Consider the following 13,944-nt stretch of genomic DNA (forward strand, 5'->3'; position numbering starts at 1 on the left):
TGGAGTGGCTGAGGCTGGCACCCTGGGGTGTCCCTCACGGCTGGTCCACAGCTTATCAGGATGATGTGAGAACCTGGACGTGGGGGCCTCCTGAAGCCCCTTCTGCCTCCATGGTCTACAGTGCTCTAGGCTGGTTTCAGCAAATGTATGAGGAAGGTGAATACATAAGAAGTGCTGTTTAGCAAAACCTTATTCAGACCACATTTATAGGGAGGGAGGGTGAGAAAGATGGAGGCATAACTGAATGAATCCCTAAAGTGACCACTCTGATTGAATGGGGAAAACCTTTCATCTTTGGACTGGCGGGGGAGCAGTTAGAGTCAGTTCCACCTTGTGCTGTTTCTAGGATTGACTCAATGGCTAACCACCCAGTGAACGTCCATGGCAGGGTCACTGCGGAATATTAGCTGCCGTGTCCTGGTATGTGCAACCCTGAGTGGGGCTCAAGGGTCTTAGCAAGCGAGAGCTGGGGGCAGCTTTCTGCTCCAGGCGAAGGACCAATGTGTAATATAGCACACTTGCAGTCTCAGTAGGGCCAGAATGACCCAGGGACCCCCAGGCTGGGTCTTCTGATAGCTTCTGCAAACTTGAAACAGTGATTTTGTGGTAGAAAAGAACGACACGTCTTTTTTTATTAGGTAGGTGAGCCTCATAAGCCTTTCCGAGAGGGCACCCATGCTGTTCCGGGCGAGCAGATGAAAGTTCGCCATTTTGCCCGGTAGCTGCAGCGGCGGTGGCAGAAGCATCCTCAGACAGACTCAGACTAATCTGCTTTGAGCTCCAAATATGACCTACATGAGACGTGGTGGAGTCTGATGGGGCCTGGCGAGGAATTCCCTTCCACTTGCTCTAAATCCCGAGCCTCTCCCCTCTGGCCTGTCATGAAGGAGGAAGCGCTCCTGGCCAGACCTTGGAGAAATCAGATGTGTCCATTCAGGGCTAACAGGAGAGACAGAGATCCGTGCTCCCTCTGCTGGCTCCAGACGGCAGCATTAAAGCAGAAAGGCTTCTTCTCCAAACTCTGGTCCATTCACGTTTCCGGACAAGGACCCCTCGTTTAACCTGGTTGGAGGCGTTCTTTCAGAAAAAAACCCACCTTTGTCAACTTCTGAACAAAGCACTTGGAAATGCTTCCCATCAGATATCAAAGTACACATACCAACAGTCCTCCACTCCCAGATGGCTAGCTGTGACTGCAACCGTGATTTTGGGATTCATTTATCAACAGACACAAGTGGATTCCTCCAAGATTTTAAGGTCCAGACATGACCTTTAAAGCAGTTCTGGAAAAAAAAAACAATCTGAAGTCCAAGCTAAAGTTTTTTTTTTTCTTTCTCTCTCCCTTAGGTAATAAGAACAGCTTCCAAAAAATAAAGATTTGTACTATTTATAGCCTTTCTGATAATGTCAAGCATTAGACTTGATTTTCCAAATCATTAGCATGCAGAAGAATGACCTCATGGCCAACAGATGCACTTGGCTGTGAGCTGCAGTGATTACATCAGTCCCGCCCCTTCCAGTTAACCCTTTAAAGGCCTCTCTGCTACACACACCCCCTTTCCTGGAGACAGTCTTGAACACACAAAATTAGTCCCTCACCCCAGTGTGTGCATGCACACACGTGCACGTGTGAAATGCACATATAAATACATGCATAAAACATATATATGAACATGTGCGTGTGTGTTCACTGCAGCCAGTATTTAATCCCTGGCCACCCTATAGAACTTGCTGGTCAGTAAAGAAGGAATCTAAAGGGAAGTAGACTACAGAGCTCAGTGGAAGGGCAGCTCAGATACCTTTCACGCTCTGGGCATTAGCAATGTGAGTAATGTGTGGAATAGATATGGGAGGGGGTGGCTTAAAATAACATTTTTTTTCTGACTCAGAAAGTAGTTGTTTTAAACCTCTTTTAATAAACTGAGGACTCACTTATGAGCCTAATAACAGAAGACTATGTCTTTACCTGTGGTCCTGGAAAGTGAGTCTAAATGGTCCCCTGTGCTGCCCTGGGTGACAAGTGCTGGGACAGGGAGCCTGGGAGCCTCAAGGGGGAGTGTTTCCCAGGGCGGCCTCCTTAGGCATAGGCCCCCATCACTGGGCACATCTCTTACTTACACCTAGGACTTAGGACTTAAAGGCTGACCTTGGAGGCCTTCCCTCTAGAGATGGGGCTGCCTGCTGCATAATGCATTGTGGGGCTAATGTGGGGTTTAGGCCACTGTCCTGTGCTTGACCACAAGGCCCTGTGGCAAGAACACAAAGGAGATTGGAGCCCCAGGTTCCTTGGACTGCGCGCAAGCCTGTGGGCGGGGGCCTGAGGCCCTGCTCTGACGACACCGCTGCAGAGATGGTCTGAGCGAATCCTAAGAGCGCTGTGGGAGCTTAAGCCGCTCAGGGTCAATTTTTCCAGCTGGCTTGTCGCTGCGAAGAGCAGCCCTCACCTCGATTTCTCAGTTTAAGCTGCCTGGCTCGTCTGGGTTTGACTGTACTTGTCCTAGGATTAAAAAAAAACAAAAAAAAAACACTGTGGATAGATGAAAAATGTTTTCATCCGTCAAAGTGGTTAACAGACGGGAACAGGGATTCCTCAGAAGCAAAACTGGTGAACTGTGAACGAGAGGAGGACGTGGTTCTGACAGAGGGCCTGTGTATAGTATGGAACTGTACCCCCAGATTCCAGGGCAAACCAAGTTGATTTCGAGCTTCTTCCTGATGATTGTCGTGGGCAGATATGCAAAACATTGAAAGAGAACATTATGCCTGGACTTAAAATTGCATCCATGGATTGGTGTGATGGGTGTAGAAAAATGTTCTCAGTCCACACGGAACACCCTGGTTATGGCACGTGATGCTGATGTTAATAAACTGAAAAGAGGAAGGACCTGCATTTGGCTTGGTATCTCATCTTTGGTTTCACCATCTTTTTGTGCACGTTCCAATACCAGGTCTTATCGAGCAGTCAGAGCCTTTATCAATTCAGTGACTTTGGCCAATGCAACACTCTTAAAGCAGCCAGTCTCCAAACGGTGGGTCTTAAAAAAATCTAAATCACTCATGGCAGCTCACTTAAGAAGTTACCTACACATGAACTGGTGTAAATAATTAGGAACTTTTGGGAAAGATCAAATTAATTTATATAGAGGCTAAAACATACATAGAAAATAAAGTTTATCAATACTTATTTCAGTATCATCTTAAGAGCCTTTAGAACATAACAGTTAAGAAATGGAAGCATCTAGCTCTGATTTAATTCCTTTTAATTTTAGAAAACAAAAAGCTGTCTCAAGATTAACAAACAAACAAAAAAAAAACCTGCACTAAAAAATTCAGTCCCAGGACTTTATGAGGGTGGGAAAAAGCTGAATGAGATCTTTACAAAACTAGCTTTGCCATAAATCTTTCGTGTTCTCTCACCTAAAAATTAGAGGTGATTTTCAATCTCTAGCCAGATTGGGTTTGAAATCTTCATTTCCCTTGAAACTGATTTTTTTTTGTGGGGGTTGGGGGGAGGGTGGTGGGGTAGGGCTGGGGGAGTGGGGGCTTTAGATCGAATGTTGGCAGACTATATAAAAGAATTCAATTCACAGCTGTTCTACTTTTTTAATGTAAGAAACATTAATCAAAGCTTTAAGTTATAAGCTTTTCTCATGTTGCTTAGTATTCCAGTTCAACAAAGATCAATAGAGGCCATCCCTGTATTTCTGGACGCCTCGCAGGGAAGCAGAGGCGCGATTATGTAAATTTCGCAGCTCCCTGCACCTCGGCGGCCTGCTTATCTCCCAGGCCTTCTGCCTGCTGCTCCTGGCTCCCAGTGCGGGGCCAGCCTCTCCCTCTTATCTCCTGACAAAGCTCGGGGAAGCCAGGCTGGCAGCCAGCGATGTTCAACAGTGATGCATGGCTGGTTTTATTTGTAAGTGATTTATTTCACCGAATTTAATTTTTTTCACTTTGTGTGTAAGATATTTGTTAACAAGTCAGGATGGGAGAAGCCAGGCGGCAATCAGAGGCAACTGACACAGGGTAGAAATCTATTAGGCCCCCCTAACAGTTGTGCCCACCCCAGCGGAGGAAGAGGAAGCCCCTCATGGAGGATTTCAACATGCATCGACTCAATATCCCACTTGCTTTCTGAAAGGCAATTAATCTGTAATTACATACAGAAATTTACCAAATCATTCTATTCTTTGGGGGAAAAAACCCCCACAGTAACCATATCATCATGGTAAGTGCCAGCACACTTTTTTTTTTTTTCCCTAAATTGGAAATATAAAAAGAGTAAAACCTAAAAACAATGTTTTTTGAGATTTTCCACTGGCCTCATAAGTGGAAGTGCTTAGGAGCCAGTGTCTGAGCAGGCCCACACCAGGTGCTGCTCTCGGTGGCTGGTCCCCGGGACGCGGGCCACTCGAGAGAGAAAGCCAGCCCGCCACACTGCTGCCGCCATGGGCCAGGGGACACGTCCTCCCGTCGCTCCCGCGTTAATCCCTGACCCGAGCGTCCCGGCGGCATAATCCCCATTTAGCATTAGTAGCAATGGCTTCGACTGGGAGGAACTTTTTCTTGATAAGTAGGCCCTGATGCGGGCACCACTCTTAAAACAAACGTATTCCCAGCTCAGCAAGAAACTCACCCTTCCGAATGAACCGGAGCATAGGGCTGAGAACAAGTTCATTAACCTCACTGGAGGCAGAGGTTAACGGGATGGTGGGAGGAAAGGACCAGGCGAACAGCTCGGATACAAAACAAATTAAAATGAATGTCATCACTCCTTTTGTTATTCATTAGTGCATTCAGGGGGGAGAACGCGCTTCTTAAATTTGCAGGCATTTATCTGTGAAAAACAGGTGTACATCTGCGGCTCGAGAATTTGAAGGGTCTTGGGCAGAGCTGGGGGGGATAACGTGGCCACTCACCAGTTCCGCTGACCGAGTAGCTGGGAGATGGACAGAAGACCTGGGCTGTGAAATCCTCAAATGTCATGACTTCACGGTGGTTCTGAATTATTGCTTCCAGATAGAGAGCTCTCTCCTCGTAGCTGCGGGCGTCAGTTAAGGAAACAAGTGTCCATGCAGGATGAAATGCAGAGCAGTGACAGAGCAGCGAGTTTGTTTTAAACACAATCACACACCTTTTACACTCGGATGGGGAATGGGTACCTTGCAAGTGCATAAGCATCCTATCGGAGAATTAAAATAGGAGTCATAATTCATGAGAACATTCCGATTTCAGAGGCCTGCGTTTCTTAGACTTCAACTGCACCCAAACCAGTATAGCTGAAAAAATATGTAAACTGATAGCCACAGAATCAGAGCAAAAGGCCATCAACTTGATAGGAACAAACAAAAAGAGAGACGTGGATGATGGCCACATCCCTTCCCATCCATGACTGTGGGACAACGCTGGACCGCCCCTTCTAAGTTCCCCGGATGAGATGTTTTTCTTAGCCTACTGATAACATAAATTGATACTCCTATACTCCAAGCGAGAACCAGTGATACACACTTGGAAATTTCAGTAAGACCACTGGGAAGAGGGAAGGCTTAGAAAGGTCTGCTCTGAAGGGCTCCAGAGTCTTAGGCTAAAATAGGCCATGAGCATTAGAAAGTTATTAGTTCTTAGAAAGAACTAATATTAGTTATTAGTTCTAAATAACTAAATAATATTAGTTATTAGAAAGAATAACTGGGAGAATCTACCAGGGAGCACACAACACAATATTAAAAAAAAAAGACATTGGCTTTTAATTAAAACTGGAGCCCTGGAACACACGCATTCAAATGTGTAATCAAAAACCAGTCACCAATAAAACTTACAAGCGTAACACGTTGAAGCAACTTTCCAGCTGTCTCAATAGGACCCCCGCGTGTGGCAGCCTTTCATGGGGCAGAAAGCAAATCTTCCCTTTTGTGTGTGGCTTCTGTTTCCTCGGAAGGTGAATCACGCCATCCAATAACAGGATAACGTCAAGACAATTCGGTAGCGGATGGAGGCGACGCACGGAGGACTCTATGAGTTAGCACTCGGGGGACTCGGCGTGCTCGCTCTTCCCCCTGCTTCCCGTGATCGACGCAGAAGTTAAGGGACGTGGTTCAGTCATTTTGAAAACCGTGCTAATTCTGCAGGAACACGGGGAATGTGGGTTACCACCTGTTTATTATCTGCAGCTCCAGAAAGGCCAGAGTAATTCTAGCATTTCTCACTGAATTTTAAAACTATCTTTTCAAAATGGCCTCTTTTAATAATGCAAGTTGGGGGAAAATTATACCCTTCCAAATAGCTATTCAATAGGCATGTGTTTTGAAAGAGGAGAGTTTTTTTCTATTCTCTTCTGGCAAAGGATGCTCACGAGTTTTCCTGCAAGGGGTCCTGCTACTCCTTTAATTACATTCAGGGAAAGGTTTTCAGCCCACGAGGAGAGCCCAGAGGCTTTCTGGGGCTGGCTGTGCAACACAGAACCATGGACTCGCGGTGCCTAGCTGCATTGAAATTTAAATAAATAAAAAATGAAGAAATAAGAAAAAGGGTTCTTGCGTCCCACGTGCCGTGTTTCAAGCACACACAGCCTGGACTGTGCAGACACAGGGGACAGGACCATCACCAGGGAAAGCTCTCCTGGGCTGGCCCATTCCAGAATCGCCCTTCAGGCTGGCTCTGGGCAACTCTTCAAAAGGAACAGGAGTTTCAAGACAATGACGGATGACGGTTTGCAGGGATGGTGGTCGCAGCAGCCTGAGGCCTGGGCCTCCTGAGTCTGCACTCCGGCTGAACTCCGGGTGACTCGCCTTCCTGGACAGGCTGCCAAGCGTTGCGGTGCGGGCCCCGTGGCCTGGGGGACCCACTAATGCTGTTCATGTCTCATTATGAACATGCGTCTTCCACACAGAGCTCGGCTGTTACCGAGCGCGGCCCTCTGAGCCGCTGGGCCGCAAACAGCAGGACGCTGGGCCTGGGCGGCCGGCTGGCGGACAGGCACTGTGACACTGAGCTGGCACGTGTGGGCCCAGCAGGGGCCGAGCGAGGCATGACAAATGACTCAAAGGGCTGAGCTCCACTTGCGGCTGACGACCACCTGAGCCTGGGCCCCGTCGGCGCCCCTTCCCTGCTTGCGGCCTCTGCGGGCCCATCCTGCTGGGTCCTGAGGCCCGGGCTGCGTCCGGACCCCCTGCACATGGGGCTTGGATGTGAGGACACGCCGTGCTTGAGACACGGTGGAGGCCACACGCCTAGAGGGGCAGCCCTGATGCTGAGCGAGCTTACCAGTCACCGCAGAGGACCGCCGCGTTCGCCACCCACTATGGTTACCTGCCGGGTGGCCGGCAGCCTTGTCCTGAGTGAGTGATGCTCTCCCGCTGTCATGAGCTTGTCTCTGTCAAGGCTGAGTGATCTGGGCTCCTAAGAGCACCTCCATCCAACACTGGACTCCCAGAGTGAAATAATCCAGCTTTGAGGTTCTTGGGTACAGTAAATACAATGGAGTAAATGTAAATATAACATAAATAGAACACAGTCACTCAGTCATATCCAACTCTTTGTGACTCCATGGACTGTGACCCACTAGGCTCTTCTGTCCATAGGATTCTCCAGGCAAGAATACCAGAGTGGGTAACCACTCCCTTTTCCAGGGGATCTTCCTGACCCAGGGATGGAACCTGGGTCTCCTGTACTTCAGGCAGATTCTTCACATCTGAGCCACTAGGGATGCCAAGGCCTCAACAGAGGCACTCTAGTAGATGGGGCGCAAAGGTGCATCCAGCATGGGGCCCTGGAGCAGGAAGGTTTGCTTCCTAGAAGGGTCTCTGCTATCACGAGAGCAGACACTCCCCACGCCAGGCTGGGCTACACTGCGCTGAATTGGGTGCCGCCATTCAGACAAACACCTACCAGGGATGTGGTGAGACCAGAAGATCGTTAAGTACATTTTCACTTCAGGCCCAAGCCAGGACATGTACACACCATGACAAAGAGAAGACAGACACCACCCCAACCCTGGCACCGTTTAGAAACAGGGGAATACCAGACCATCTAACTTGCCTCTTGAGAAACCTGAATGCAGGTCAGGAAGCAACAGTTAGAACTGGACATGGAACAACAGACTGGTTCCAAATAGGAAAAGGAGTATGTCAAGGCTGTATATTGTCACCCTGCTTATTTAGCTTATATGCAGAGTACATCATGAGAAACGCTGGACTGGAAGAAGCACAAGCTGGAATCAAGATTGCCGGGAGAAATATCAATAACCTCAGATACGCAGATGACACCACCATTATGGCAGAAAATGAAGAGGAACTCAAAAGCCTCTTGATGAAAGTGAAAGTAGAGAGTGAAAAAGTTGGCTTAAAGCTCAACATTCAGAAAACGAAGATCATGGCATCTGGTCCCATCACTTCATGGCAAATAGATGGGGAAACAGTGGAAACAGGGGCTCCAGAATCACTGCAGATGGTGATTGGAGCCATGAAATTAAAAGATGCTTACTCCTTGGAAGGAAAGTTATGACCAATCTAGACAGCATATTAAAAAGCAGAGACATTACTTTGCCAACAAAGGTCCATCTAGTTAAAGCTATGGTTTTTCCAGTGGTCAGGTATGGATGTGAGAGTTGGACTGTGAAGAAGGCTGAGTGCCGAAGAATTGATGCTTTTGAATTGTGGTGTGGAGAAGACTCTTGAGAGTCCCTTGGACTGCAAGGAGATCCAACCAGTCCATCCTAAAGGAGATCAGTCCTGGGTGTTCATTGGAAGGACTGATGTTGAAGCTGAAACTCCAAAACTTTGGCTACCTGATGCCAAGAGCTGACTCATTGGAAAAGACTGATGCTGGGAGGGACTGGGGGCAGGAGGAGAAGGGGACGACAGAGGATGAGATGGTTGGATGGCACCACCAACTCAGTGGACTGAGTTTGGGTGAACTCCAGGAGCTGGTGATGGACAGGGAGGCTTGGTATGCTGCGGTTCATGGGATCACAAAGAGTCGGACACAACTGAGCGACTGAACTGAACTGAACTGAAGGAGCTCACATGTGCCAAGAATCTTCTTTTTTAATTTTTTAAGTAGCTTTAGAAAATGTAGCTGTGGAATCTTTGCTGAATTTGTTAAGAAGTAGTAGCCAGGGCCACTAACTAAGAGCAGTGTCTTGAGACATTTTCATACCTAACATCCTTAGGACTTCAATGCTGGCTGCTTTCTATTCAAAAAGGCATTTATATTTAGACATCAAAGAGTGTAAGCCATATTAAGACATGAACTGAAGGCTGAAGTAATTCCAGGCAGTGGGTGATCAGTAACCTTTGACCAGAGGAAGCAGGTGGCTACGGAGACACCTGGTCACACAGCCAATACCTGTTTCAATGCCAGCTGTTGCCCTCTGGCTCTCAATAAGTCCACTGACGTGACATTGACATTCTGTCCTGAATTACTATCTCATTAAATACCACACATGGCAAAGCAGTTTTTAAAGAAAAAATTTCCCCTTGAGTACCCAATTCAAAGAACATTCAATTACTAACTAGCAACTCATCTTGGTTTCTGCCTAGTTTTGAGTCTTTTAGTTGATCTACTATTCTGTCTACTCAGTATTCCTTCACCAGCATAAAGAAGTAATCAGAGTAAACTTGGGTGCTTACTGGTTACATATGTCTTCACTGGTTACATTTTCTCAAAAAACTCCAAGAGGGACTTCCCTGGTGGTCCAGCGGTTAACACTTCAACTTAGAATATAGGGAGACATGGGTCCGATCCCTGGTCTGGGAGCTAGGGTCCCGCATGCCTAGGGGCCAAAAAACTAAAACACAGAACAGAAGCAGTACTGTAACGAATTTAATCGAGACTTTAAAAATGGTTCATGACAACAACAATAACAAACAAAACCTCGAAGAGAACTTTCTGAAACCCTCAAGATAAACCCTGCTGGGTTGCAAGAGCTTCAGAATTCAAACCCGAACCCCCAGGTTTACTCTGATTACTATTTGATGTTTAGCAGTGACAGAAGCAGCATGACAATCAGAAAGGAGCTTGCTCTTCTCAGGAAGACTGGCCTGCATTTGAATTCCAGCCACCCCTCTTCCCCTGGGTCTGGGCCCCAACCTAGGCTGCCTTCTGTGCCCGGTGGGGATGGTGATGTCAGCTCTCCGGGCTGTGGGAAGATCAGACAGAATCCCAGGAGGAAGCACTGACCAGGGTTCCAGTGCACAAGAGAAGCACCACAAATGTGGATTCTCTGTCCCTCCTCATCCCCAATGTGGGCGTAAGGCCTTGTCTTCCAGAAAGAACATGGTGGATAATCAAGGCTGTGGGATGCTCTGTGTCCAGCTTTAGGCAACAGTCTCCTTTATGCTGGACCCGCCTGAGCTAGGATGAGTCCTGTGGTTTCCATGTTACTAATAGGGAAACAGATGCTCAGAGTTCAGGGGAGTTTTCTTGGGTCACAGTTACTCAGGGGTGCAATTGGAACTAGAACCCTGGTCTTCTAACTTTACTACTTTCAGCTAATATCATAAATTCTGAAACACATGGGGTTAAGTCCATGATCTTGTGCAAGGTTAGGATTTACTTATTCTCTAAATGAGACTTAAACATATATGGGTATAAAAAGTCAACCTACAATGGAAATTTGAGTACACAGGTTTAAGCTGCAGACCTTGATGACTTTATGATGGTGGTGGTTTAGTTGCTAAGTTGTGCTCAACTCTTGTGCCTCAGGGACTGTAGCCCACCAGTCTTCTCTGTCCATGGGATTTCCCAGGCAAGAGTACTGGAGTGGGTTGCCATTTCCTTCTCCAGGGGATATTCCTGGCCCAGAGAATCGAATCTGGGTCTCCTTCCTTGCAGGAGGATTTTTTACCACTGAGTCACCAGGGAAGCCCTGATGACTTTATAATTCCTTAAATATAACAATGACTTCATTCTTTTTGCTTATTCAGGCTCTTTTTGCTTATTCAGGTCACAGGGACCCAGTGGGAAGAGGGGCTACCTTTGGGCCTGTGGTGGTGGGAGGAGCCCAAGGTCTCTCCAGCCCCTGGGAGAACCACTGCTGGGGGTTCTGAAACAGAAAACAGCCAGGTCTACACTGTACTCCTGAGATCATGGTTGGGGGGCAGGAGGGGCCTGTGTGGAAGGGCCCCAAGGAAGGGAAACTGGTCAGAAAGTGGGAGGAGATGCGGGCCTCCAGAGAGCAGAGGTGGAGGGCAGGAAAGTGGGCTGCGGATGGCAGGATGCCTGGGGGGCATGGGGGCAAGTGCTCTGGTCAGGCCCCAGGGTCACGCCTTAGGTGGCCTGGAGGGCATTGCAGAAGCTGATGCAGAGGATGGAGAAGCGAAGGGAGCCTGAGGGGCCTGCGCGGGCTCAGGGGAGCAGCGCTGGGGAGGAGGCGGCTGTTGTCACTCAGCAGAGCTCTGGGTGGAGATGAAGAACAGCTCTGAGTTTCCAGCTGAGAGAAGGTCCTGGAGGAGACCTGGAAGGGATGCACACTGGGAACAACCCCCTCTCCACTTTAGGGGGAGAGCAGAAGCCAGAGGGCAGGACAAGCCCTGGACCATGTGTTTCTGGAGGGCGGGGCCTCCGTTCATGTCTCGCGTCCGCTTCCTTAACCTCTTCTCATGTTGGTACCTGCCGCTGGGGCCAGAGGGATGCTCCATAGGTGGGCTGGGCTGGCATTTGATAATCCGTAATAAATGGATGTAATTCCATAATAAATCAAGACAGGAGCAGATGCTCGTAACAGCCTAAAGCCATGCATCACTTTTACAAAGATTTTGTTTGTCTTTCAAATATAATGCAAATTTAAATTCTAGGACTGTTTAAGACTCCAAATAAATGAATCATTCAAAGTAAATGTCACCGCCTGGAAACGGATAAAGAGGACAACTTCACTGAACAATGTAACCAAAGAGATAGATGTTTGGGAAAAGGAAATTAAACACATAAGATATTAGATTAGTTTTCAGACTGTAATGGTACACTCCTGGAGAGGAGGAACCAGTGCACCACTGCTAAGAAAGGAGAAAAGACCCATGTAACCAAGTTTAAGAATAATTCACAGGAAATGACCAGAGTAAATAGAAATGGGGGAAAAACAGATTTCTTTTTCAGGCTATTAAATTATAGACTTTAGGAGAAGGTCTGTTCTCATCAGTAGGAAGGTCTCACTCTCAGGGTCCGAGGCGCTCCGAGGGTTTGAGGATTGATCTACAGTTTGATTGGAAATGTTCACGTCAGCTCTTCACAGGGATTGATGTGTAAGGAGCACACCCTCAATCATGGGTTTTCCATTTCCATCCTCCCCAGCTCCCTCGTCTCACCTTCCGTAAATCACCAGGCAAGAAAGGGCCCCATAACACTGTCCCTCCGAGCCTCACATCAGTAAAAACTTAAGTGATGAGAAAATCATATCTGGAGGCTACAACATCCAGTGAGTGAGCGGAGACATCACTGGCTACTTTGCTGACGCAACAATCCAAGAAGTGATGGATCAATGTGGACCACAGTCTGCCAGTAACTCGGTTTCTGGGAGGAAGGGAGTCAAGGTCACCAGCACTGTCTCTCTTTCAGATTTTCATTCATTCCAGAGAGCTGACAAGTATGCTCTCAATGTCAGTTATAGAAACGACCGCTGCTGACAATTTGTTGGCATTTAACATCGACGAAGTTACAACTGAACGAAACACAGAAATGTGGAACTGTCTCTAAAGGTCTTGAATTCTCTTTGTGGCAAGGGATAAAAAAGGGTCGACCATTAAATAGCAGTGCACCTGGATTTTAAATGCTGACTGTAAGAGGCAAATTATTATTAAATAACATACGTGACAGGTTTTAGTGCAACGTGATTTCAACTGAACCATCCAATACTTTGTCCCCAACCACTCTTGCTTTGGAGAAGAAAGCCAATTCATGTGACTTATGGATTGGTTTGCTTCTAAAAATAAAATAGATTTGTGATGATACATGATAGATAAAAGAACAAAATCAAAAAGGACAAAAGAGTCTTCTTTGGCAGAAGTTCTGATTATAAGTTTCCTGAAATATTCTCAACTGTTGCTCCTCACCAACCCATTGGGCCCAGATGAAGTCAGGATGGGCTTCGAAAGAATTAAATTTTCCAGTCCTAGCGCTTCCTTGTGGTCCAGTGGTTAAGAATATGGCTGCCAGTGCAGGGGACACGGGTTCGATCCCTGGTCAGGGAAGATCCCACATTCCATGGAACAACTAAGCTCGTGGGCCACAGCTACTGAGCCTGTGCTCTGGAGCCCAGGAACGGCAACTACTGAAGCCCGAGCGCCTGTACAACAACACACGCTCCACAGTAAGAGAAGCCAACGAAGTGAGAAGCCAGCACACCGCAACTGGAGAGCAGCCCTTGCTTGCCACAACCAGAGGAAGCCTGCAGTGGAAAGAGCAATGAAGAGCAAGAGCAGTCACAAATAAATTAATTTTTTTTTTAATTAAAAGGATTTGTCCTAAGTATTTGCACCAAACTCTGTACAGATTTTCTTGACTTTTCCCCTCCATTTCTGAAAACAATTTTGGGGGAAATACTCCTTTTTATGGTGTTTAAAAACTTTGAGCTGTATTTCAAAATGAGAAATAAAGACTGCATCTGCAAACAGAAAATAGTATTTCTATAATTTTTATAAAATAATTATAGCTTAATGGCATCTGAGTTTTCCAGAAAGATACTCATCTGAACACCAAATTACGAAATGACAAGAAGAAACTCCAAGAAAAGTTAGGGGTTTACCAGATGCAAGTGACCTGGAGACCAGGACAGCTGCCCCTATAAGGGGGACTAAGTGGCCCCCAGGGCCCATCCAGACCCGGTTCTAGGGGGTAAGATAGGGTGTCATTCAGAGCACACCTGATGACCACGGCTGCTGACCTGCGCTTGAAACTTGAGACAGCCACAGACTAATCAGTCAGCGAAAAAAATACCGCCCCAGTGATCGAAAC

General features: G+C 47.2%; 1 protein-coding gene across 1 annotated transcript in view; it reads right to left on the minus strand.

Annotated features, from left to right (window-relative positions):
* Positions 1 to 1,895: 1,895 nt before the first annotated feature.
* RALGAPA2 (Ral GTPase activating protein catalytic subunit alpha 2) overlaps positions 1,896 to 13,944 on the minus strand; it is a 261,082-nt gene continuing 249,033 nt past the window's right edge. Inside the window, 2 exon segments of the mRNA XM_055544102.1 lie at positions 1,896 to 2,497; positions 4,917 to 5,038. Coding sequence (XP_055400077.1) covers positions 2,454 to 2,497; positions 4,917 to 5,038 — 166 coding nt within the window. The 3' untranslated portion in view covers positions 1,896 to 2,453.

This window comes from Bubalus kerabau, chromosome 13 (assembly GCF_029407905.1).
Source record: "Bubalus kerabau isolate K-KA32 ecotype Philippines breed swamp buffalo chromosome 13, PCC_UOA_SB_1v2, whole genome shotgun sequence".
In the NCBI taxonomy this organism is placed as follows: domain Eukaryota; kingdom Metazoa; phylum Chordata; class Mammalia; order Artiodactyla; family Bovidae; genus Bubalus; species Bubalus kerabau.